Genomic DNA, 24,233 nt, shown 5'->3' on the forward strand with positions numbered 1-24,233 from the left:
CTCGGACAGACTAGACTCGTATCCCACTATCATTCCTTTTTACAATATATAGAATTAGCTGATGTAGACAACAGACTCGACTCAGTACAAACTCAACTAAAATATTTTAAAGACCAACTAGACGAACACACTTATCTCCTTTATGAACTGCAAATAAACTACCTAACTAGCAAAATCACTAAAATCAATTGTAAAATTAACAGCCTCAAACCCAATCGTGTAAAAAGAGGTCTCATTGATGGCTTAGGTTCAATTGTTAAAAGCATTACAGGTAACCTAGACCAGTCAGATGCCGAACTTTACAGTAAAGCTATTAAAATTTTGCAAAATAATGATAATCAGCTATCATCCGAGCTTAACCAATATATTAGTCTGAACAAAGCATGGATGACCGAACATACACAGCTACTTTCCGAAATCGCAAAGAATCAGGAAAAAATTAACGTCACCTTAAGCTGGTTATTAGACAGTAAAATATATGCCGATAGTAATCTGCTTAAATATGCTAAATTCGCCCAGTTGCTAGCTATCATTAGTGAAAATATTGAGGATTTATATAACGAATTATGTAGGATTGAAAATATCTTAAGTTTTATCCGTGCATCAAGCACACACCATAGTATGATAAGCATAGATACGTTAAGTAATATGACAGATAGGTTAAGAAATTTATATACGGAAAACCGTATTTTAAACGTAGATTTAAGAGAATATTATAATATTATAAAACCAGGCTATTATTATGTAGGAAAGAAAATAGTTATTGTCTTTAAATTTCCTGTAATTTCTCCGGATGAATTCGAACTATATAAATTAACCATTGCCCCTAATAAGCATCAATTAACTTTCGTCCCTCCTTATCCTTTCATCGCAACAAATAAGAAAGCGTTCATGTACATAGAGGCTGAATGCCCGAAGTACAACAGGTACTACCTCTGCGAGGAAAATATAAATCACCAGCCAAGAGATGACCCTGATTGCATCCACGATCTTATCTACAATCAAGCCATGAACACTTCATGCCAGCCAACCTCTGTTTCTTTCACTAAAGAAGCCATGGAACAACTAGACGATAAGCATTACGTCCTTATTTTCCCCGAGACCACGAAGATCGAACTTCATTGTCAACGCCTGGAGTACAGTATGCTTCAAGGAAGTTATCTCGTTACCATTCCGCAAAATTGTAAGCTGCGAACCGGACGACTAACACTGGCAAACAATAATGATCAGATCAACGGACAGCCTCTGAAAATAACTGAAATCCCGAAGGATGCAAAAATCACAGGACCCATTAGACCTCATATCAAGCTCACCTCCTTGAACCTGGAGAAAATACACCAAATCCAAGATGATATAATCCAACAACATCCTGTGGACCTAGAACAAAGTGACGTCACGAACCAAGCACTCTTTCATACGACAATACCTTTTTACGGAGCACTCTGCGGCGCGATTGTCCTAGCTGTTGTAATCGCTGTTCATCGGCACAAGTCTTGCAACATAACCCTGGAAAAGAAGCCACGCGAAGAAACCTCAAAATTTCACCCGTACGAGAGTCCAGAAGAACCCCAGAAGAAGGACCGGATTCCGGCAACATTTGCCCTCAAGATTATCAAATAGTTGCCGAGCTAAGGGGGGAGGTGTTACGTACCCTAGTTACATGCATTTCGCTAATTCGCGATTGCGCAATTAGCAACCAGTGGCGTACGTGACTACAAATTGTCGACGCAGCAACCTCATTCCATGTTCATGGAAAAGTACGCGACTGGCGTCAAGTGCTGACACTGCAGCGTCGCTATGCCGCCCGGGCCGGGGCCCGCTGGCGCCACTTCGGTACTGACATCGTCCAAGTCCACTCGATAGCATCTTAGTTTAATTAATTGTTATAATTGTAATTCCTTAATAAATAAGTTCATAGAATTTTGGTTTTTTTTAAACGCTACGGCTGTAGTCTACATAATTGGCGGGAAACCGCCTCTGCCTCTGTTTACATTTGGAACCGGTAGCATGTCCGTACTTTTTTTTAAATATCAGAGATATTTACTCGAAAAACTACTTTTATTGCGGACAAAGATTATTATTATCGTAGTGATTATTATTATACGACTTGAATCTGTTTGTTATTGTAATTATGTTTTGGAGTTCTGTAGTCAAGTAGGTAAAAAGTATTTTTTTGGGAGTTAATGATAAAAAGAATATCTTCCCCGAGCGAATGAAAATGTCGGTGTAGACCGACGCGCGACGGTCCAAATGTTGTTGTTAGGAACTTGTATACGTACATGCTTATATGCAATCTTATCTTAAAATGTCGTTAGCGAGATTCAGGCAACTGTGAAATATCTTGTGTACTATGACGGCTACCGCTGTTCACCACATCACTCCTCGCCGGTCCGGTGCGACGCAAGACTCTTTCCTCCTGTCCTCGTCGTTAGTGTGTCTCCCTTGATCCGTGTGCTATAACCAGTTCACTTCGAAACCATTAAATTAGGTGTATTTCTATCAAACGCTAAACTTTTGTTCGGTTTGTCGATAATCCTGTTCTTACGGATCGTTTGGAACCTCTGAGTCTACGAAGGACTTCGGTTATCCACATGCTTTGTATCGTAAGATACATTGAGGATGCTATACGAAATTGTGTGAGTTGATCTCATTGTCATCTTGTTTTTACTTAGCTTAGCTCGCTCGTGGAGTCGACTTTGGAATGAACATTTTCTCATGGTGCTCCGTAAGCACTGTGCCGTCCCCTTCTTCACACTGGGCTTGCACACATTATTCAGCAGTAGGCAGCGGCTTGGGTGTGTCATTGGTATTGCTGACGTCCATGGACAAGGGTAACCATTCAGCATAAAGTACGTCGGTTGCTCATTTGCCTGCAATGGTAATATAACTTAACGATGTATTGAAATAAAAAAAATGGTAGCATGTGTGAGTCGTGTAGTGTGTGGCAAAGGCAGTCCCGGGTACTCCTCGCCGCGGGGTCTCTAGATACTTTTGATGCGTCGTTTTTGTACAATGAATAGAGTTTTATTTATTATATTAAGTTTTTTTTTATTTTTTTTTATTGCCTTTGTAGGCAGAGGAGAATACGGCCCATCTGATGGTAAGTGGTCACCGTCGCTCATGGACGTCAGCAATGCCAGGGGCAGAGCCAAGCCGCTGCCTACCATAAAGTACTCTCCGCAAGCCTCGTTTGAAGAAGGACATGTCATAGCGCTCGGAAAACACCGTGAAGGGGAGTTCATTCCAAAGCCGGATGGTACGTGGCAAAAAAGATCTTTGGAAACGCACTGTCGATGAACGCAGCAGTTCCAGGTAGTACGGATGAACTCTACTCTGATGGCGGGAGGTGCGATGATAAAAAGGAGATGAGGGAATCATCTCGAATAATTCCTCAGAGCATTCCCCATGGACCATGCGGTATAAAACACAGAGAGAACGGAAGTCCCTCCGTAGACCCAGAGGTTCCAAGCGATCCGCGAGAGCAGGACTATCGACCATCCGAACAGCCCGTTTTTGTATGGAGTCAAATGGAAGTAGCTGGTATTTGGGAGCCCCGGCCCAGAGGTGAGAGCAGTACTCCACGCGAGGTCGGACCTGCGCTTTATAAAGCGCAAGTCTCTGTCCAGGCGTGAAATACCGCTTCGCTCTGTTGAGAAGTCCCAACATTTTAGAGGCCAATTTGGCTTTACCTTTCAAATGACTCCGAAACTGGACATCGCTCGAAATATCGACCCCCAGAATCCCGATACTCGCGGAAAGCTGCAGGGATACTCCTTGGAATTCCGGCGCCATGACAAAAGGGTCCTTCTTCTCCAAAAGTATCCAGGTATTTTGTGGAAAGTTCTGAATAATTCGCATTTCCATTCTCAAATGTAAGCGTGAAGTACATTTTCGTTGTAGGTATGAGGGGAAGTAATCTTTAGATAGGTTTTACGGCCGGTTGTTCCTCGAAGCGCAGACTGTCATATCACTAAGCGTGGGCGAGGTCGCTGAATCTAATTAATTCTTCTATCGTCAGTAGAATCGTTATTTTTGTCAGGTAACGAGACAGACAACGTTGAAAAAGGTGGAAAACTCTGAATAAATTCAGGATGTAAGGCGACGAGTTGGTAACATGTTGAATATTTTTACAAATGTCAGTATTAAGCTTGCACCTTTATCTTTTGGGTCAGGACTTTCGCCTATGAATTGGAGAAACTAAGCGAGGCATGTCGGAGTTGAAGCGACTATAGTGCTTATCGTTTGGTCACCTAAACGTTACTAAATCTGGGATGTATCCTCGCACGACTCCAGACCGCGGCTATTCTGCGCCACTCTCGGTGGGCGGGCTACCGTCCGTCAAACTTGATTTAACAAAAAAACTTGGGCATTTTTAGAAAGTACTTTGATAACAAGATGTTAAACTGCGAAACAAAAGCGGTAATCACCGAATCGTGCAACCTTTAAACTGGTTCAATCTAAATCACTATCTAAAATAATAATTCTTAATTATTTACGAGGTGTTCAATATGATAAGATAGTTGTAGCGCTGATAATTCTGTATGGCGAAGGTCGAGAGCTCGTCGAGCGGCGAACTGTGTCCTACAGCGGAACTAGATCAGGACTTGGCGTGTGTGTGCAGGTGCTAGGAGGACTCATCAGTGCTACGTCACACTACGGGTTAAGTATTCAAAGGGCAATAGGCTCTATTGTCGCATCTAGCATTCGAGTGACTGACGTCTCTGTTTGTTCCTTGTTTGGATGTTACCTGTGTGTATCAGTCCCTGGTTCCAATACTCCAGGGCACCCTAGTCCGAATGGTCGTGTGTTATCAATCATTAAAAAAATTGTTGAAATATATATATTTTTTTTTTTTTTTTTTTTTTATTGCCCTTGTAGGCAGACGAGCATACGGCCCACCTGATGGTGAGTGGTTACCGTCGCCCATGGACTTCAGCAATGCCAGGGGCAGAGCCAAGCCGCTGCCTACCGCTTAATACTCTCCAATATAAATTAATTTAAGCTGCTGTGGGCACAGCGTACCTAGTTCTTATTGACAATTTTTCAGTACAATATAACTGCCTAACTAACTAATAATTACAATAATTCTTTATGAACAATTAACTTTTATAACTAGTGATTTCCTAGGACATTAGATGGTTTTTATGTAATTTGGGAAGCATAAATACTATTTACGTGTATTTTTGTACTCTATCAATCGATCTGACCTACTGAATGGTATCCGTGAAAGATTACGGAACCAAGAAAGTCAGTTTGCGCCGGTTCGGTAGATTTGTCGTTGAGATTTCTGTCTACGGCGATAAGTACCGTGCTTGAGGCACGCTGATCGCTCAACTAAATATGTACTTACGATAAGTTTATTGGAGAAACTGCCACGAAAGTCATGAGTTTGCTTCGAACTCGTGTTTTGAGACGAGTAGTACCCACGCCATGTGAATCATTCTGTGGACTCGTGTATCCAGAAACAGAAAAACAAATCTATCGTCTACTGCCTACCGCCTACCGCTTGTCGACGTAAACCAAAGTGAAGAAAGACCTGCCTAGATAATTCCTAATATAAATGTATAAGTGACAGTGTTACGAACTACTATCTAATACTAATTAATTATTAATCAATTTCCTACGCAGTACATACTGTAATCAAACCGGTGCCATGTAAGTATATTACCTCAACGCGGACGTGATTTGACTACGATAAGAAAACCTTGGGGTAGTTTAAAATACAAATTTTATAGGATTAAACTACAAGTGACCGTCTAAAGGGATTTAATTATGAATGAAATCAGGGTTTATCTAAATGAAATAGAACTCCTCATAGATAAAAATAGTCAATAGGATTATAACAACGTGATTTGTTACCATTCATTACGAACACTTTAAGGAGCAAATACTTCGCAAAAGTTAAGACCAGACTGTGACAATGTCTAATAAATTAAAAGACGACACAATAGAACCTCATACGATTAGTTGTGCCAGTAAGGATAGCGTTACAGGTCCGAAGGGGCCTGTAGACCTGGACGATGTGCTGGTGGACGAGCTGGGCCAGTTCGGACGGTTTCAACTGATGAACATACTGCTCGTGGCGATTCCAATATTAATGTCGGCATTCATGAACGAATTTATATTTTCTGCTGCGTTTATACCACATAGGTGAGAATTGTATAGTATAATAGTGATAGTAAACAGCTTATACGTTTGTTCATTGTGTGACGCGTTGGCTCAGTTCAATTCGTCATTACTGTCGGGAAGCGCCGTGATCATCCACGCTTTGGTTCTAGAGATTAGTTTCGCTTCGTACGGACCAGCTCCTGAATGAATTCCCCTACGCGGTTTTTCTGCAGTTTTTATTCGCTCAACATTATCGATCTCTGAGTTAAATGTGTCGATAACAGTTAATTATGATGATAAAAGTTAGTTAACCAACCCATTTGAGCTCCTGCTGAAGGAAGACGAGGATATAGTGGCTACATCATTCCGATAGAGGCACCCGTCACGCGCGGACGTGCTCATTGACCACTCGATCGCCCGGCCTTTGTTCGCCCGGCTTTTGTTAGCCCGGCCATTGTTCGCGCGGCCTGTGTTCGTGGTACATCTGCCGACTAAGTGCTCTTCCTGGAAGTTTTTATTTGTTTTGTTTCCTTTTGTTATTTCTGTGTTCGTGGTACATCTGCCGACAAACTGTCTTCCTGGAAGTGTTTAATTGTTTTGTTTCTTTTTGTTATTTCCGTTTTGTTGTGATTTTTCTTTGTCCTGCAGTAATCGTGCCGCATCGCCACCTGTGTTCAATAGAACCGCTTAGGTCCGAGAAGTTGGGGCCTCGCCGCAAGGCGAGTGTTTTCTAAGACCCAGGGTAGCCCCACCTGGGCACGTAGACATCATGGACGCTGTATTTGCGGAATTTCTCCGGCTTCGCTACCCAAAGCTCACTTCCGAGTTTCAGGCCTTCAAGGCCGATCACACTGCGAGCCCTCTCGTGGACTCCACCAAGCTCGCTGCTCCTGCGTCGCCTGTACCTGCGTGCAAAGCTTCTGCATCGAGCACCGCAGCCTCCGTCGTGCCTGCCGTTCCCGCGTCGCCTATACTGGCGAGTAAAACTGCTGCGTCGTCCGCCGTGGTCACCGTTCCAGCAGCGCGATCATCCGCGGCCTCCGTCGCGCCGTCCAAAACACCTACTCGTAGGTCACCTGCGCCCGCCTCCTCGTCCTCCGACTCTGACTCGGAGATGGAGGTCGACCTCGCTCCCGCCTCATCGACGGATGGATTCACCCTGGTGCAAAAGGGTAAGAAGCGTGCCGCGGAGTCTCGAGCTCCCGCGGCCGCTAAAATTAGCAAAGCCGCGAACGCGTCGCGCCCCCGCCCTCAGACTCCCGTTGCGCCTCCAGCCCGTGCCACCTCGTCGCCGCGTCCGGTGGCACAAAATAAAACCCAGACCCCTCCCCCGGTAATCCTCCAAGAGAAGGCAGCTTGGGATCGAGTTTCCCTGGCCCTTAAGGCCAAAAATATCAATTTTACGAATGCCCGTAACCTCGCGAACGGCATTCAAATTAAGGTTCGAACATCCGACGACCATAGGGCCCTCTCTTCTTACCTCCGTAAGGAGCGTATAAGTTTCCACACATATACGCTCCAGGAGGAGCGCGAACTCCGTGCCGTTATACGTGGCATCCCTAAAGAGTTGGATGCCGAGCTCGTCAAGGCCGACCTTCTCGAACAAGGCCTACCGGTTAACTCCGTACACCGCATGCACACAGGCCGCGGAAGGGAGCCATATAATATGGTTCTCGTCGCCCTCCAGCCTACCCCCGAGGGTAAGCAAATATTCAACATCCGAACGGTCTGTAGCCTTTCCGGAATCGCAGTCGAAACCCCACACAAGAAAGGCACACCTAGCCAGTGCCATAACTGCCAATTATACGGGCATTCTTCCCGTAACTGTCACGCGCGCCCCCGATGCGTCAAGTGCTTAGGCGATCACGCCACGGCCCTATGCACTCGCGATCAAAAAACCGCGACAGAACCGCCTAGCTGCGTCCTGTGTCGAACACAGGGTCACCCCGCAAATTACCGCGGATGCCCCCGAGCCCCGAAAATAAATCGCCGCGTCGCCCGCCAAAACCGCCTCCGAGCTTCCGGCCCAGACATCAAAGCCTCGGCACCCTCTGTGTCGCAGGCTAAGCCAGCGTTCGTTCCGGCGCCGGTGCCCAGTGTCTCGGCCTGGGCGAAACCGCTGCCGTACATGAACACGGCTACAACTCCCTCCTCCGCGATTCGTCCCGCCCCCGCGACTCGTCCCTCTCCCGCGACTTGCCCTCCGACCGCGTCCGACAATCTCGCTTTAGCGATCGACTTCTTTCAGTCGATCAACTTTGAGCGCGTTAACGCTTTGGGCGACGCCATTCGCTCTGCCTCCACTGCACAACACTTTATCGCCGTTGTGCAAGAATACGCCGACGTATACGCGTCATTAAATACGTACGTCCTCCCCTCACTCCGCCGGTAATCAATGGCGTATATAAGTAGAATAAAGCCCCTATCCGTAACGATAGGACTTTTTAACGCTTACGGTCTCGCAAATCAGCGTGATCAGGTTTCTGACTTTTTGCGTGACCATCAAATTGATATCTTTTTAGTGCAGGAGACCCTACTTAAGCCCGCGCGCCGTGACCCTAAAATCGCGAACTATAACATGGTCAGGAACGACAGGCTCTCTGCTCGTGGTGGTGGTACCGTCATTTACTATAGAAGAGCCCTGCATTGCGTCCCACTCGATCCTCCCGCGCTCTCTAATATCGAAGCATCAGTGTGCCGAATCTCACTGACGGGACACGCGCCGATCGTTATCGCGTCCGTTTATCTTCCACCGGATAAGATCGTTCTAAGCAGTGATATCGAGGCGCTGCTCGGCATGGGGAGCTCTGTCATTCTGGCGGGCGACCTAAATTGTAAACACATTAGGTGGAACTCACACACCACAACCCCGAATGGCAGACGGCTTGACGCGTTAGTCGATAATCTCGCCTTCGATATCGTCGCTCCGCTAATCCCGACTCACTACCCGCTAAATATCGCGCATCGCCCGGATATACTCGACATAGCGTTATTAAAAAACGTAACTCTGCGCTTACACTCGATCGAAGTAGTTTCAGAGTTAGATTCAGACCACCGTCCCGTCGTTATGAAGCTCGGTCGCGCTCCCGATTCCGTTCCCGTCACGAGGACTGTGGTGGATTGGCACACGCTGGGCATCAGCCTGGCTGAATCTGATCCACCATCGCTACCGTTTAGCCCGGACTCTACCCCGTCTCCTCAGGATACCGCTGAAGCCATAGACATCTTAACGTCACACATCACCTCGACATTAGATAGGTCATCGAAACAAGTTGTAGCGGAGGACTTCCTTCACCGCTTCAAATTGTCCGACGATATTAGGGAACTCCTTAGAGCTAAGAACGCCTCGATACGCGCCTACGACAGGTATCCTACCGCGGAAAATCGTATTCGAATGCGTGCCCTACAACGCGACGTAAAGTCTCGCATCGCCGAAGTCCGAGATGCCAGATGGTCTGATTTCTTAGAAGGACTCGCGCCCTCCCAAAGGTCTTACTACCGCTTAGCTCGTACTCTCAAATCGGATACGGTAGTAACTATGCCCCCCCTCGTAGGCCCCTCAGGCCGACTCACGGCGTTCGATGATGACGAAAAAGCAGGGCTGCTGGCCGATACATTGCAAACCCAGTGCACGCCCAGCACTCAATCCGTGGACCCTGTGCATGTAGAATTAGTAGACAGTGAGGTAGAACGCAGAGCCTCCTTGCCACCCTCTGATGTGTTACCACCCGTCACCCCGATGGAAGTTAAAGACTTGATCAAAGACCTACGTCCTCGCAAGGCTCCCGGTTCCGACGGTATATCCAACCGCGTTATTAAACTTCTACCCGTCCAACTCATCGTGATGTTGGCATCTATTTTCAATGCCGCTATGGCGAACTGTATCTTTCCCGCGGTGTGGAAAGAAGCGGACGTTATCGGCATACATAAACCCGGTAAACCAAAAAATCATCCGACGAGCTACCGCCCGATTAGCCTCCTCATGTCTCTAGGCAAACTGTATGAGCGTCTGCTCTACAAACGCCTCAGAGACTTCGTCTCATCCAAGGGCATTCTCATCGATGAACAATTCGGATTCCGTACAAATCACTCATGCGTTCAACAGGTGCACCGCCTCACGGAGCACATTCTTGTGGGGCTTAATCGACCAAAACCGTTATACACGGGAGCTCTCTTCTTCGACGTCGCAAAAGCGTTCGACAAAGTCTGGCACAACGGTTTGATTTTCAAACTATTCAACATGGGTGTGCCGGATAGTCTCGTGCTCATCATACGGGACTTCTTGTCGAACCGCTCTTTTCGATATCGAGTCGAGGGAACCCGCTCCTCCCCACGACCTCTCACAGCTGGAGTCCCGCAAGGCTCTGTCCTCTCACCCCTCCTATTTAGCTTATTCGTTAACGATATTCCCCGGTCGCCGCCGACCCATTTAGCTTTATTCGCCGACGACACGACTGTTTACTATTCCAGTAGAAACAAGTCCCTAATCGCGAAGAAGCTTCAGAGCGCAGCCCTAGCCCTAGGACAGTGGTTCCGAAAATGGCGCATAGACATCAACCCAGCGAAAAGTACTGCGGTGCTCTTTCAGAGGGGAAGCTCCACACGGATTTCCTCCCGTATTAGGAGGAGGAATCTCACACCCCCGATTACTCTCTTTAGTCAATCCATACCCTGGGCCAGGAAGGTCAAGTACCTGGGCGTTACCCTGGATGCATCGATGACATTCCGCCCGCATATAAAATCAGTCCGTGACCGTGCCGCGTTTATTCTCGGTAGACTCTACCCCATGATTTGTAAGCGGAGTAAAATGTCCCTTCGGAACAAGGTGACACTTTACAAAACTTGCATAAGGCCCGTCATGACTTACGCGAGTGTGGTGTTCGCTCACGCGGCCCGCACGCACATAGACACCCTTCAATCTCTACAATCCCGCTTTTGCAGGTTAGCCGTCGGAGCTCCGTGGTTCGTGAGGAACGTTGACCTACACGACGACCTGGGCCTCGAATCTATACAGAAATACATGAAGTCAGCGTCGGAACGGTACTTCGATAAGGCTATGCGTCATGATAATCGCCTTATCGTAGCCGCTGCTGACTACTCCCCGAATCCTGATCATGCAGGAGCCAGTCACCGTCGACGCCCTAGACACGTCCTTACGGATCCATCAGATCCAATAACCTTCGCACTAGACGCCTTCAGCTCTAGGAGCAGGCTTAGGGACCTCGGTAACCGTACTCGTCGAACTCGACAAAGAGTTCGCCGTGCAACCTAACCCATGAATCAGCCCGCTGAGTTTCTCGCCGGATCTTCTCAGCGGGTCGCGATTCCGATCCGGTAGTAGATTCATTCGCGAAGCAGCTGCTCTTGAGCTGTTAGGTCTCCTTCGGAGGCGCTCGGGTAGCTGTTAGCAAATCCCACCCCTCCTGGCTGAGCCTTTGCTCGCCCACCTGTCCTGGTGAAACTGGAAAGGCCTCCGGGCCACCAGTAATCCTTCAATCATAAAAAAAAAAAAAAAAAAAAAAAAAAAAAAAAAAAAAAAAAAGTGGCTACATCTTGAGGAGTCCAGGAACACACGCCGGTACCTATCATCTGATTGATAGTCGCGCAAACTGTTGTCTGTCTATGATTTCACTGACCCTTAGCTTTACGCATCCATTCGTCAAACTACGGCAGTGAGTTTATGTCAACTACATGCGAAGTAAGAAGGTCTCACTGACGTTATGTTCTGCGCTAACTAACTAATCTACGTTGTTTTCCAGATGTCGGATCGCCGAATGCGGTGAAGTCAGTAAAACCTCCATATTTGTACCTCAGTGGCTTCCGAATGCCATCCCTCAGAGCGAGTCCGGGTTCGCTAGTTGCGAGCGCTTCGCACCGACCGGCGTCAACGGGTCGACAGACTTTTGTCCTTCGAATCTATTCTTCGACGATGTCGTTGAATGTGAAGCCTTTGTTTATGCCAGAGACAATTCTGTTGTTTACGACGTGAGTTCATTGTAATGTTTCCTCCTTGACTTTTAATTCCAATTGAGTATGACAAAAGTCCAGAACCACAACAATACACTGATTCAATAATCGTCACATAGTTATCATAAAGTTATTGTATTTATTATCTTTTGAGTATTGTACTTTTAACTATAATTAAAATAGTATTATAACTGAAAACAAAAGAGATGCAAACAATTGAGAGACTATCACTAGGTTTTTGGTGGTTCTTAAAAATGCATATTTCCAATTCCAGTTTGACCTCGGCTGCGACGAATGGATGCGAGCTCTGGCTGGAACACTGAACAGCATCGGAACTCTCCTAGTCCTACCTGTTACTGGATATATCTCTGATAGATTCGGACGTAGAATAGCTTTAATCATTAGCATCTTTAACTTATCTCTCTTTGGACTGATAAGAGCATTCTCCATCAATTATCCCATGTATTTGGCATTTCAATTAATCCAGACAAGTTTAGGTGCCGGCACATTCAGTTCAGCTTATATTTTTGGTAAGAATATTTGGTTAATGCTAGAGATTACGTATTTTTGTTTGAATTATTAAGTATTAGTTTGCTCTGAGCACACAATGCTATATGCATATATTAGGTACATAGAAATGTATATATGTACCGTAAAGTTTAATCTCAAGTAAGATATGACTACTACTTACATTGTTGACAACATTGGCCAGAGTTGTGCTCAAATCAAGTTTTTTTTTACTGCTTAGATTGGTGGACGAGCTCACAGCCCACCTGGTATTAAGTGGTTACTGGAGCCCACAGACATCTACAACGTAAATGCGCCACCCACCTTGAGATATAAGTTTTAATGTCTCAAGTATAGTTACAACGGCTGCCTTACCCTTTTTCGGTTTGAACAAGACGCATTATTGCTTCACAGCAGAAATAGGCGGGGTGGTGGTACCTACCCGTGCGGACTCACAAGAGGTCCTACCACCAGTAATAAGTGACCTATCTAACAGGGACAATGAAAACAAAAAAATACGATAATTTTATCACCATTGAAATCTTCCAGCTGCAGAATTCGTAGGACCAAAATACAGAGTATTAACCAGTGCTACCTGCACCGCTATGTACTCGGTGGGACAGGTAACCTTGGGCAGTATAGCCTGGCTGGTCCAGCCTTGGCGTACTCTCATAATGGTACTCCACATCCCATGCTTCTTCACGGTATCTTACTACTGGATATTGTCTGAGAGTGTGAGATGGTTGTTATCCAAGCAGAGGTTCGATGATGCTAAAATAGTCCTGGAAAGAGTAGCGAAGACAAATAAGAAGGTTATTAGTGAAAGCTCAATGAACGGCTTATTGACTCCACCAGCTCCACCTGAAGACGTAAGTCGTTGACGTGATTGTATTCTTCCAGACACGATTCAATTTACCTTGCAGTTGGCCGGCTAGGGTTGCTAATAATTCCTTACGACTTTGCGACTTCATTACTCATGGAGTAGAACCAGATGTAACGGTAGCTCTTACTGACTAGAACAAATTGGGCAAAAACTTGAATCGGGATAGCGAATTTTTTTCAAACATACCTCCGTATTGTCCGCGTGCGTCCGATGCGCAAGGATGCCGCCTAAACCAACAAATGAATTGAATCGTTTTTTTCTTTCCGCAAAATGTTACATTATACTATGAATTACAAAGCTAGTTATAAAATAGTAAATTAATTTTAGGAAAAAGAAAAGAAAGAAGGACTGTTCAAGACAGTGTTTAAGTCCAGGATCCTTCTCCGCCGTGTGTGTACCACTCCGATCTGGTGGATCACCACGACCTTCGTGTACTACGGCCTCTCCATCAACTCTGCCAGTTTATCAGATACCTTATACTTGAACTACATTATGACCTGTGCGGTGGAAATCCCGGGGTTCTATACAGCAGTCTTGATCCTGGACAGAGTCGGCAGGAAGCCTACTTTGTCTGGAGGATTTTTCTTTAGCGCTGTTTGTAATATCGCATTTGTGTTTATTCCCACTAGTAAGTATAATAATGTTTATAAAAACGGAGTAATCAAACTAAAACATTCAGAGCGTTGCAGTTTTTATATTTACCAGTATTGACTAAAATAACTTTTAATTAAATTGAAGAAAATTAAATACCCTCCTTACCTCCTTTCTCCTCGACGCACCCTCGGCGCACCCTCAGCGCAAGCATCTCGGTCCGGTGCGTGCGTGAGGTCGGGTCCCAACGGTGGCTTTGCATGTGGTGTCGTGACCCTTACGCGTATGTATGTGTAGACATCGGAGCTCACGGCAGTCAGTTCTGTGTCTCACAGATATGAAAGTGGCTCTTTTGTCTGGCGTATACACTTCTTTAGTGAGTCTAAACGGAAGTAGATAAGCTTGATGAAATTTTTATTTCATTTCAGATCTCACGATTCTTCGCTTGATAGTATTCCTTCTGGGCAAGTTCGGCATCTCCGTGGTGTTCACATCCCTGTACCTGTACACGTCCGAGCTGTACCCCACGCAGTACAGACACAGCCTGCTCGCATTCTCGTCCATGATCGGGCGCATCGGATCCATCACTGCTCCACTCACTCCTGTGCTCGTAAGTTAGAAACTGTCGACTTATCCTTGTATTTTATGAAGTAAATATGCCTAATTTATTTTGATTAGAAAGTGAATAGGACTAGAGGTAGTGCGTCGAAACCTTTCATCAAATGACCGACCTACGTATATGTAAGATAGGTGTGTTCACAAGTACTCGTTGGCAGCCGGACTATTGTGTGAGTACGTGTTTACGTTCTGGATGGAATTAGCGATGTTTTAATTGAAGAGCTGACTCGTCTGATAATGTGATTGTTAGATAAATAGCTGATGAGAGATTCTAAATAATGTTATTTGTCTGTCGTCATGTCAGGCCTAGAAGAGAAAACCTGCTGCGGCCAAAATCCTATACCGGATGTAGGGTGCGATGTGAGTTTGTTAGTTAAAGATAATGTTACTTAAAAATGTTTATTGTTAAAATATAGAGAAATTAAATTAAATGTTAATGTTATGAATGCACCCGGGTGACGCGGTTGTTGATCGTGCACTGACGAATTGTGGAAATGAAGTTAACGCGTCACGCGAATTATGCTGATAAAGGTGTTCGGTAATATATCACCGAACATATTCCGGGGCAACAAAATAGAGTATACTTTAATGAAATAATTGTTAGTAAATAGATGATTACGGCTTACAAGAGGATGAAAGACAAACAAAAATTAAATTAAAATGTTAGTATAATAAAATTTAAGAACTTAGGGTCCATATAGGTTTTCTTGGTATTGGAGAGCACGCTTTGTTTGACACTTTGGCATAAATGTTCACATCACCAGGCGAAGGGTCCACCACAGAAGGTCGCGCACTAAACCCTGCCTTAGCACTATTTACATTTTCACATTCACTATACTGTTGAAGCTCGATGCCGTCAGAGATGATCGCCCGGTTCGCACTCAACCGTCGTCGTCGCCAGAGTAGCACGCCGGTGGCCAGCACGATGACGATGACGATGATGTATGTTATCACATACTGATGAATATCGTGAGATGTTAATGAAGTCTCCAATACTGGCGGGGAGTTTTCTAGATCTTCAATACGCACGTGTAGTTTCTGGAGAGCGTTCTGCAAATCTTTAGACTCGCTGACATTCAGGTTCTCAGTGTTGAGAAGAGAGCTGTTTATGATATTATTTATGGGATCTATTATTGGAACGTAAATGTTAGACTGAATCTCCAGCTTATTGTTGTTTGTTTTAGGGATATGAAGTGTATAATCTGATCCCTTTATGAGGCAACCTGGCTCTAGATACAGACGACCAGTGTTATTCAACTGTTTCAAGGCAATATGTTCTCCGCACATGACCTTTACTTCGCAGGTGCCACAGCAGTGATATAAATATAAAGAGGGATGAGTTAGTGCTATTATTTTGGTTTCACAATTAGAATACTTTAATTTGCATACGTTGCTATTAAGTTTAATCTTACAAAACTTAGTCTCCGGTCGTAAATGAAGAATCGGCGTTCTAAGCTTGCAGTAGTAAGCTTCTTCTTGTTGATTACAGGATAAGACTTCTTCGGTGGTGAGTTCAAGAAAGGAATCTCTTTTCAAGTCGGTAGCAATGTATTCGTATGCCGGAACTACTTCAATAGTCATATTTCCGCTTTGATGAGGAATAGAATGTACTTTATAAAGTTTGAATCGATCTTGATAAATGAGTGGAAATGTTATCTCGAATAAGAAATATTGTAGAGTAATACGAGCCTTTATGTTTAACAGAGGATACAAATTCTTAATATTCTGCGGTTCTACGGGAAGAATTGTGTCTTCCGGTAAATATCCGGTGATAATGTTTAGTTCCTTTTGAAGTTGTTCTGGAGTAAGTAAATGAATGTTGAATTGACCATGATGTATGTTAGTTAAAATGTCTAACAATATATTTTGCGACCCTTTCAAATTGTGCAATAAATTAGTTGTAATAATGGACATTAAGGTAAATTCTTGTAGAATCGATATGTTGTTTACTTGCTGTTGAAGTCGATTTGACATGTTTTCTAGGTTAGTTATGTGTTTATTAATAGTCTTATGTTGCTTAGACATGAATTCTTCTGTTCTTTTTAGTAAGTTGTATTCAGATTCGACGATCGAAGTTTGGTTTTTCCATAAACTCACTAAGTACTGTTCATTATGTTTTACGAGCTCTATGTCTTGCGAGTATTTTTCTGCGAAATGTTCATCTAATACTCCGAACAGAGAGTTAGCAAGATATCCGACACCGTTGATAAAACCACGACGCTGTCTGTAGTGCTCATTCAAATGTTGATTCATAAGTAGCTCATTATAGTAAGTTAATTCTTTGTATTCGTGGATCAATTGATCGACTATTATGCTACACTGACCATCTTCCAGGACTTTGCATGATTTATCTAAATGTGTTGTCGCCTTTTCGAATGCCTTCATTCCTTCTCGATATGGAGACATGTTATAATATACAACCAAGTTCCAAGTGTTCTTTATTAAATATAATTTTGTTACGGGATCAAAATATAATGATCGATCACCTTTCAGCTCGGTTATGTTACAGGCATCGCTGGTGCATAATGACATGAAAAATATTAATGCCATCACCATACACGATAGTCTTCCACGTCTTGATTGTTTTTGCTTGTGTTTTGTAGGTTGAGAAGAACAATCATTTTGTGTTTTCTTATAGTCAGAATTGTCCACTTGCTCAGCTGATTCAATGGGCAATTTAGACAGTTTGACGACAGGTCGTTGTATAATGCAATTTTTTGTTTTGAGCGATACCACCCTGACATAGCCGTCGTTGCCGGGAAACACTTCTATGACTCTACCCATGAGCCATTTTCCAGCCGGAAGATTGTCTTCATGAATAACCACCATATCTCCAATCTTCATGTTTGTTTGTGGCTTCACCCACTTCTGCCGCGTTGTTAATTGTGTTAAATAGTTTGTCTTCCAATTATGCCAAATCTGTTTGAATATGCTGTTGGTCAAATGCCATCTAGTTCTAGCGTCCTCTTTTGTTTCTATAACGGTTACCCCCACCCTTCCATTTAAGAAATGTGCTGGTGACAGGTAATCCAGGTCTTCTATGTTTTCTGTTAAAGAACACAATGGCCTAGAGTTAAGACAGGCCTCCAGTTGTGCTAAGATAGTGCAATACTCTTCAAACGTTAACTTTTGTTCTCCTACGACTCTTTTTAAATGCCACTTCAAGCTCTGCACGGCTCGTTCCCACAGGCCTCCTGCACTCGGCCAAGAGGGTGCGTTGAAATGCCATTCAATGTTCATTTCTGCAACTTCAGCCAAAAGACTGTCACTAAGGACATGGCATAAAGTATCATATTCTTCCTGTAGCATTCGGTTGGCTCCAACGAAGTTCGTACCTTGATCGCTGTATAAGTGGCGCGGTGCTCCCCTTCGGGCCGCCATCCTTCTGAGTGAAGCCAAGAATGCTGAGCTCGTTAAGTCAGAGACTAAGTCCAAGTATACCGCCTTCGTAACCAAGCAAACGTATACGACGATGTATCCTTTGGTTGTTTTCACACCTCTTCCTTTGTTGATCTTGACATCGACAAAACCAGTATAATCTACTCCAGTATGGTAGAATGGCGCAGCCTGGTTGACTCTAGCAGCAGGAAGATCACCCATTAGCTGGTACAACTTCTTTGTATCATATCTACGACATGTTACACAATTCCTTAACTGTTTTTTGGTTGTATTGTATCCACTAGTTATCCAGTATTGTTGTCGGAGTGTTGTTAAGGTAAGTCGAGGCCCTCCGTGAAATGTTAACCCATGTGCTTCGTTTATTAATAATTCGGCTAAACGGCCTTTGTTGGGAATTATTTTGGGATGTTTCATTTCAGCACTCATGTTCGCGTTCTTTAGTCGACCTCCAACACGTAGGACACCGTCTTGATCGATGAACGGTTTTAAATTTAATAATTTACTGTTCGACGCAACTTGTTCATTTTTGCTTAGTTTTTCTATATCGGACCTAAATTCCGTTCTTTGAATATGTTTTATAATAGCTGATTTGGCATTGCGCAGTTCTCGTAAAGTTAGGTACGACGGTAATTGTTTACGCTGCACAATAGGTGTCAATGCTCTTCGTATCCATGCTAATACGCGAACAATTTTTTGAAATGTGCTAAATTGTTGTAGTAAATAATCAATAACATATTGTTTGTTTTCATGTTGTAAAACGTGTACTAACTTCTTGTTTTTTGTTTCTTCTTCTGTTTTATATATTAATTGTTCCTGTTCCCTTTTAAATGTTTTTAGCCATGACGGTCCGTTCCACCATAAAGCATGGTTTACCAACTGATCGCCAGTAAGTCCTCGGCTTGCCGCGTCAGCGGGGTTCTCGCTTGATTTTACGTATCTCCAGGTTTCAGCTGGAATTATTGATGTTATAGCAGTAACTCTATTAGCAACGAACGATTTCCAACGGTTTGGCTCTCCATTCAGCCAACCTAAAACGACCATCGAATCACACCAGCAGTAGAGCTCCAATCGACAATTTAAACTTGCTTTGATGAGTTTAATGAGCTTAGAAAGCAAATGAGCCCCACAAAGTTCAATCCGTGGTAATGTTAAGGCTTTCTTATGGGGTACGAGCTTCGACTTGGCTGCTAGAAGCGTTATGTTCTGTAGATTTTTAGCCCGAGCGTACACCACACAAGCGTAGGCAGCAGTGGACGCATCACAGAATCCATGTAATTCAATAATATTATTCTCTTCTGATAAGATCCACCTGGGTATGGTACAATTGTTGATGTTATCGATGTCTGTCGTCAATCTTGACCACTCAATATGAACATCTTCAGGCACTAAATCGTCCCACATCAGATCTTTCTTCCATAGTCTTTGGAATAGTAATTTTAGTTTTGTTGAAAGCGGTGTTATCCAGCCGAGTGGATCAAACAATTTAGATATTTCTGATAGTAAATTCCGTTTGGTAAGTTTTGTTGTAGACTTCAAGAAGTTGCATTTAAAGGTAAAGTGATCTTCTTTCGGATTCCAACGTAAGCCTAATGTTTTCGAAGTGTCGTCCGCCTTAAAGTAAAAAATTGTTTTATCGTTACATTCTTGTGTTTGTTCGAGAAGTTGATGTTTGTTTGATGACCATTTTCTGAGATTAAATCCGCCCGACTTCAAGAGCTCCTTTAAATCTGATATCAATTTTTTACCTTTCTCTATAGAATAGCACCCGTGGAGAAGGTCGTCCATGTAAAAGGATCCTTCTAAAACTGTTGCTGCTTCCGGATATTTGTCTCGTTCATCTAATGCCAGTTGCTTTAACGTCATCATTGCTAGAAAGGGTGCTGCTTTTGTTCCGTAAGTGACTGTTGTTAGTTGGAATGACTGTATCGGTTGTTTTGGTGACTGTCTCCATACGATTTTCTGAAGTTGTTGATCATCGCTATTTATTAAAATTTGTCGATACATTTTCTCAATGTCAGCGGTAAATGCATACGGAAACTGTCTCCATTGTAATAAGAGAACCTGTAAATTCTTTTGTAGATTAGGTCCTTTATGCATAATGTCATTTAAACTCCATTTAGAAGATGTTGAAGCTGACCCATTGAACACGACTCTTAAGCTTGATGATGAGGATTCTTCACGTAAAATACCGTGATGAGGCATATAGCATTCTTGTTTTATGTTTTTGTTGTTTTCTGGGATCATATGTCCTAATTTAGCATATTCGTACATAAATGTTTTGTATTTTAGTGCCAAATCCTTCTGTTTATTAAACTTATGTTCTAAATTTTTGAGTTGAGCAATCGCCATTGGTTTCGATTTACCTAAATTATGTTTTAAATCTTGCTTTAGAGGCAATCTCACTTCATATCGACCATTTTCAATGCGTTTTGTTGTTGAGCAGTAAAAGTCGATACATTCCTGATCTTCTACGGAAATATTCGTCGATTCGTTGATTTCTTCCACCTCCCAAAATTTATGTATATCTTCCACGTTATTGAGAGCCACATTACAATGATAAGTTTTAATACTTCCACATAAAAACCATCCTAACTGTGATTGTTGAGCCATGGGTTGTTGTAAGGTTTCTCCTTTAATCACTCCTCCCAGAATAATGTTAGCGTAGGTATCCGCACCGAACAGTAGATCGACTGGCCGACTCTTGTAAAACTCGGGATCAGCTAAATTGATATTATTCAAATATGACCACGCTGGCTTAGAAAATGTTTTGTTTGGTAAACTTTTTATTAAATTGTTCATAATGAGTGCCTCTAGTTTGAAATTGAAGTCATTGTTAATTGAGGAGCATTCTATGGTTACCTTTCCTTTGCAGCTGTTTTCGTTTTGGCCTACACCAAATATCACCCCTTTGCATCTTTGACGCTTTAATCCCAATGTTTGGGCTGCTGCTTCAGTTATCAAAGATATTTGCGAGCCTTGATCTAACAAAGCTCGCATGTTATAATAGGTTCCATCAGCCGCTTTCACCTTTACCAAAGCAGTAGCTAATAAAACTTCTGAACTCTCATTTAGCGAAGCATTAGAGGTTTTTGAAACATTCTCATTTCGTGTTATGCGTTGTTTCGCAATGCTTTGTTCAGTTGACACCGGAGCTGACAAGTTCATGTATTTCGTAAATGCTTCGTGTAATATAGTGTTATGCGGAGCTAAGCATTTCCGACAAGTTAATGTTGAAGTGCATGGATTTCCATTATGACTAAAAAGACAATTGATACAAAGTTTCAATTTGTTTGCAGTTTTGAGTTTCTGTTCGTCATTCATCAATAAGTAATTCTTGCAATTATAAAGTCCATGTTGTTTATTGCACAGTGGACATTTGAAATACGACACATGCATTGATTTCGCAATCGGTCTATTTCCATCACTTTGTTTAATAAAATTGTTTGATTTGTTGAATGGATTATAATTATTTTTTCGAATGTTGGAAAATGCCTGAGGATAATTTGTTTGATTTAGAGGCCTCTGAGGTACTATCTCTTGTTTTCGACGCGATGCTTCAAGACTAAAAAATTTTGTTTCCAAAAATTCCAGAAATTCTTTCAAAATTGGTAGTTCTCTGGAGTTCTTCAACGATTGTATATAATCCGTGTAGGTCTCGGAGTCTAACTTTTGACCTAGTATATGAACGATTATAGGGTCCCATGATGTTATATTAACCCCTAAGTTTTTTATGGCATTAAGGCATTCCTGAGTGGTATCATGCATTCGTTTAATTTGTTGTAAGGATTGTTGTTGCATACTTGGGAGTCCCAACAAAATGTTTATGTGAGATGAGAAGATTAACTTTTTGTTGTCGTATCGATGATTTAAAATATCCCAACATACCAAATAATTATCGCTACTTATTTGAAGGTGTTGTATAAGCTTTTCAGCATCTCCTCTTATTTTACTTTTCAGGTGTTGCATTTTTTGACTGTTAGATAGAGATGGATTGTTGTGAACAGCTTCCGTGAATAAATCTTTGAAAGAAACCCACTGATTATAATTTCCGCTGAAGACAGGTATTTCCAATTGTGGAGTAGCATTCGATCTATGAGCTACCGACCACATCTTTGTGTTCAATGTTTTCTTGAGAGTATTAAATTTCTTCTCGTATCTATCGTACATGGCGGCGTATGTTTCATTTTCTCCGTCCATCTCGGATTCGATTTCCCAGTGAAGGCTATCGATAGCAGCCCATCGTTCGTGTAGTGTTTTTAAAGAGTCTTCAAATTCCCATTTATCAGCAATCAAATCTACGTCTATGTTTGATGTTGTTCGTATAAAGGCTTTAAAATTAGCATATTGTCTTTTTAAGAAATCATCCAATTTACTGTTTGTGCCTTGGCTTCTTTTCATTTGTTCAACCTGTTGGCTTTGCCCACTGGTTCTTGTTTCTTCATTTATTTGTTTTGACTTCGCTCCTGCTGGCGTCCGGGAACGGGCACCAGCTTCCTCCCCTTCTTGAAGAATGCCTACTTGTTCTACTAGTCGCTGATACTGCTCGTTAATCATATTCTTGGTTGCCTCATACGTTTGATATATTTTTTCATACTGTTGTTCGATGAAGTAAGGATGAGTCTTACTTATTTCGGTTTGTATACGGTCATGGTTAAATTGGCATTCTTGCCAGTAGCTCTCTAAAGTACTCAACCTTCTCTTAAAATAATCAGCCGTCTTTCTATCCGCACTATCCTTTTTTATGTTGATGCTAAGTTTGACAATGTTGTCATAAATCATGGATTGAATTTCAATGAGTTCTGCCATGTTGTATGTTTGTTATGTATTATTAAGGAATAATAAGGAATTTTATTACTTGATAATCCTGTTGTCACCTTACGAAACTCAGCCTCCTGTTCTTCGACACCAAAGTTCTTGTTATGTTATAGTTCTCACACCACACACGCTCACAATAAATGTTACGCTAGTTCAAAACCTCATTCGACGGGAACACTTTTTCACGGAATTCACCGACGCGCAAGGGTCTCTCGAAGGACCAAAATGTAGGGTGCGATGTGAGTTTGTTAGTTAAAGATAATGTTACTTAAAAATGTTTATTGTTAAAATATAGAGAAATTAAATTAAATGTTAATGTTATGAATGCACCCGGGTGACGCGGTTGTTGATCGTGCACTGACGAATTGTGGAAATGAAGTTAACGCGTCACGCGAATTATGCTGATAAAGGTGTTCGGTAATATATCACCGAACACCGGATATATTGACTATTCGATGTGTAAAATTTCAGATGGTTTTCTGGCCTGGTATTCCATCACTGTTGTTCGCTGCGATGGGTATCCTGTCAGGGTTGCTGGTGCTGACACAACCGGAGACGCTGGGAACCAAGATGCCCAATACCTTGGCTGAAGCAGAAGCGCTGGGTACAACAAAATGTAAACTAGGAAATATTTGATCTGTTCTAATTCATAAAACCTAATTGTATAGGGTCATTAGCTAATAAACAACTCGATGAATGTTTAGTTTGTATTGTTTGATGGCGATCCTAGAGTTCGGTGTAATACAACGTGGAGTTTTGGCGACGTAGAGTCGCTTTCGCAGCGAGCCGGCAGTTCAGGACCGATTGGGGGATGGCATAATATGACCAGCAGTAGGCATTTATGGGCTGGTAAGTAGATAGATTGATAGTTCCGTCATTCGATACGAATACTTCGGGTGTCTTATCCGTTAGGTCAGAGATAGTCCACGTTTTGGAATGTTTTAAATGAGTAAGTGAGTGGGGTATATATGTTGCACAAGGACACAGTGTGAATCAGTGAACAATAGAAACCCGAATGCTTTACCGGCAGTGTATATTCGTTCATTTTACTGCTGTTCTCTGTGTTGTTCTTGTAACGCATTTGTGATTTGTAGAAACATTGACATAATGAGTACATTCAGTGAATGTGAATAATCAATTTTATTTGTGTAACATCATATTAATACTCTTTACATGTTCAACGTTACAGCCAGTCACTCATGTTTTTATTATTTTAAATATTTTTGGCAGTATGTATTATCTATGGCAATGTCATAGAAAATGCTATACAAACCAGACGATTTTCATTTCATATACAATGCCAATAAAAACTAAACCTTATCACCCCAACAATGATAACAGCAGT

The 24,233-nt window shown here is 42.8% G+C and overlaps 1 protein-coding gene across 1 annotated transcript; it reads left to right on the forward strand.

The window, feature by feature from the left end:
• Positions 1–3,902: 3,902 nt before the first annotated feature.
• On the forward strand, positions 3,903–23,591 carry LOC101742543 (solute carrier family 22 member 1). Its single transcript, XM_062675477.1, has 8 exons — positions 3,903–3,912; positions 4,500–4,659; positions 11,868–12,093; positions 12,350–12,605; positions 13,132–13,451; positions 13,793–14,093; positions 14,485–14,666; positions 23,360–23,591. The coding sequence occupies exons 1-8, from the start codon at positions 3,903–3,905 to the stop codon at positions 23,522–23,524; spliced, it is 1,620 nt and encodes a 539-aa protein (XP_062531461.1). The 3' UTR covers positions 23,525–23,591.
• The last annotated feature ends 642 nt before the right edge of the window (positions 23,592–24,233 follow it).

This window comes from Bombyx mori, chromosome 23 (genome assembly GCF_030269925.1).
Source record: "Bombyx mori chromosome 23, ASM3026992v2".
NCBI lineage: Eukaryota > Metazoa > Arthropoda > Insecta > Lepidoptera > Bombycidae > Bombyx > Bombyx mori.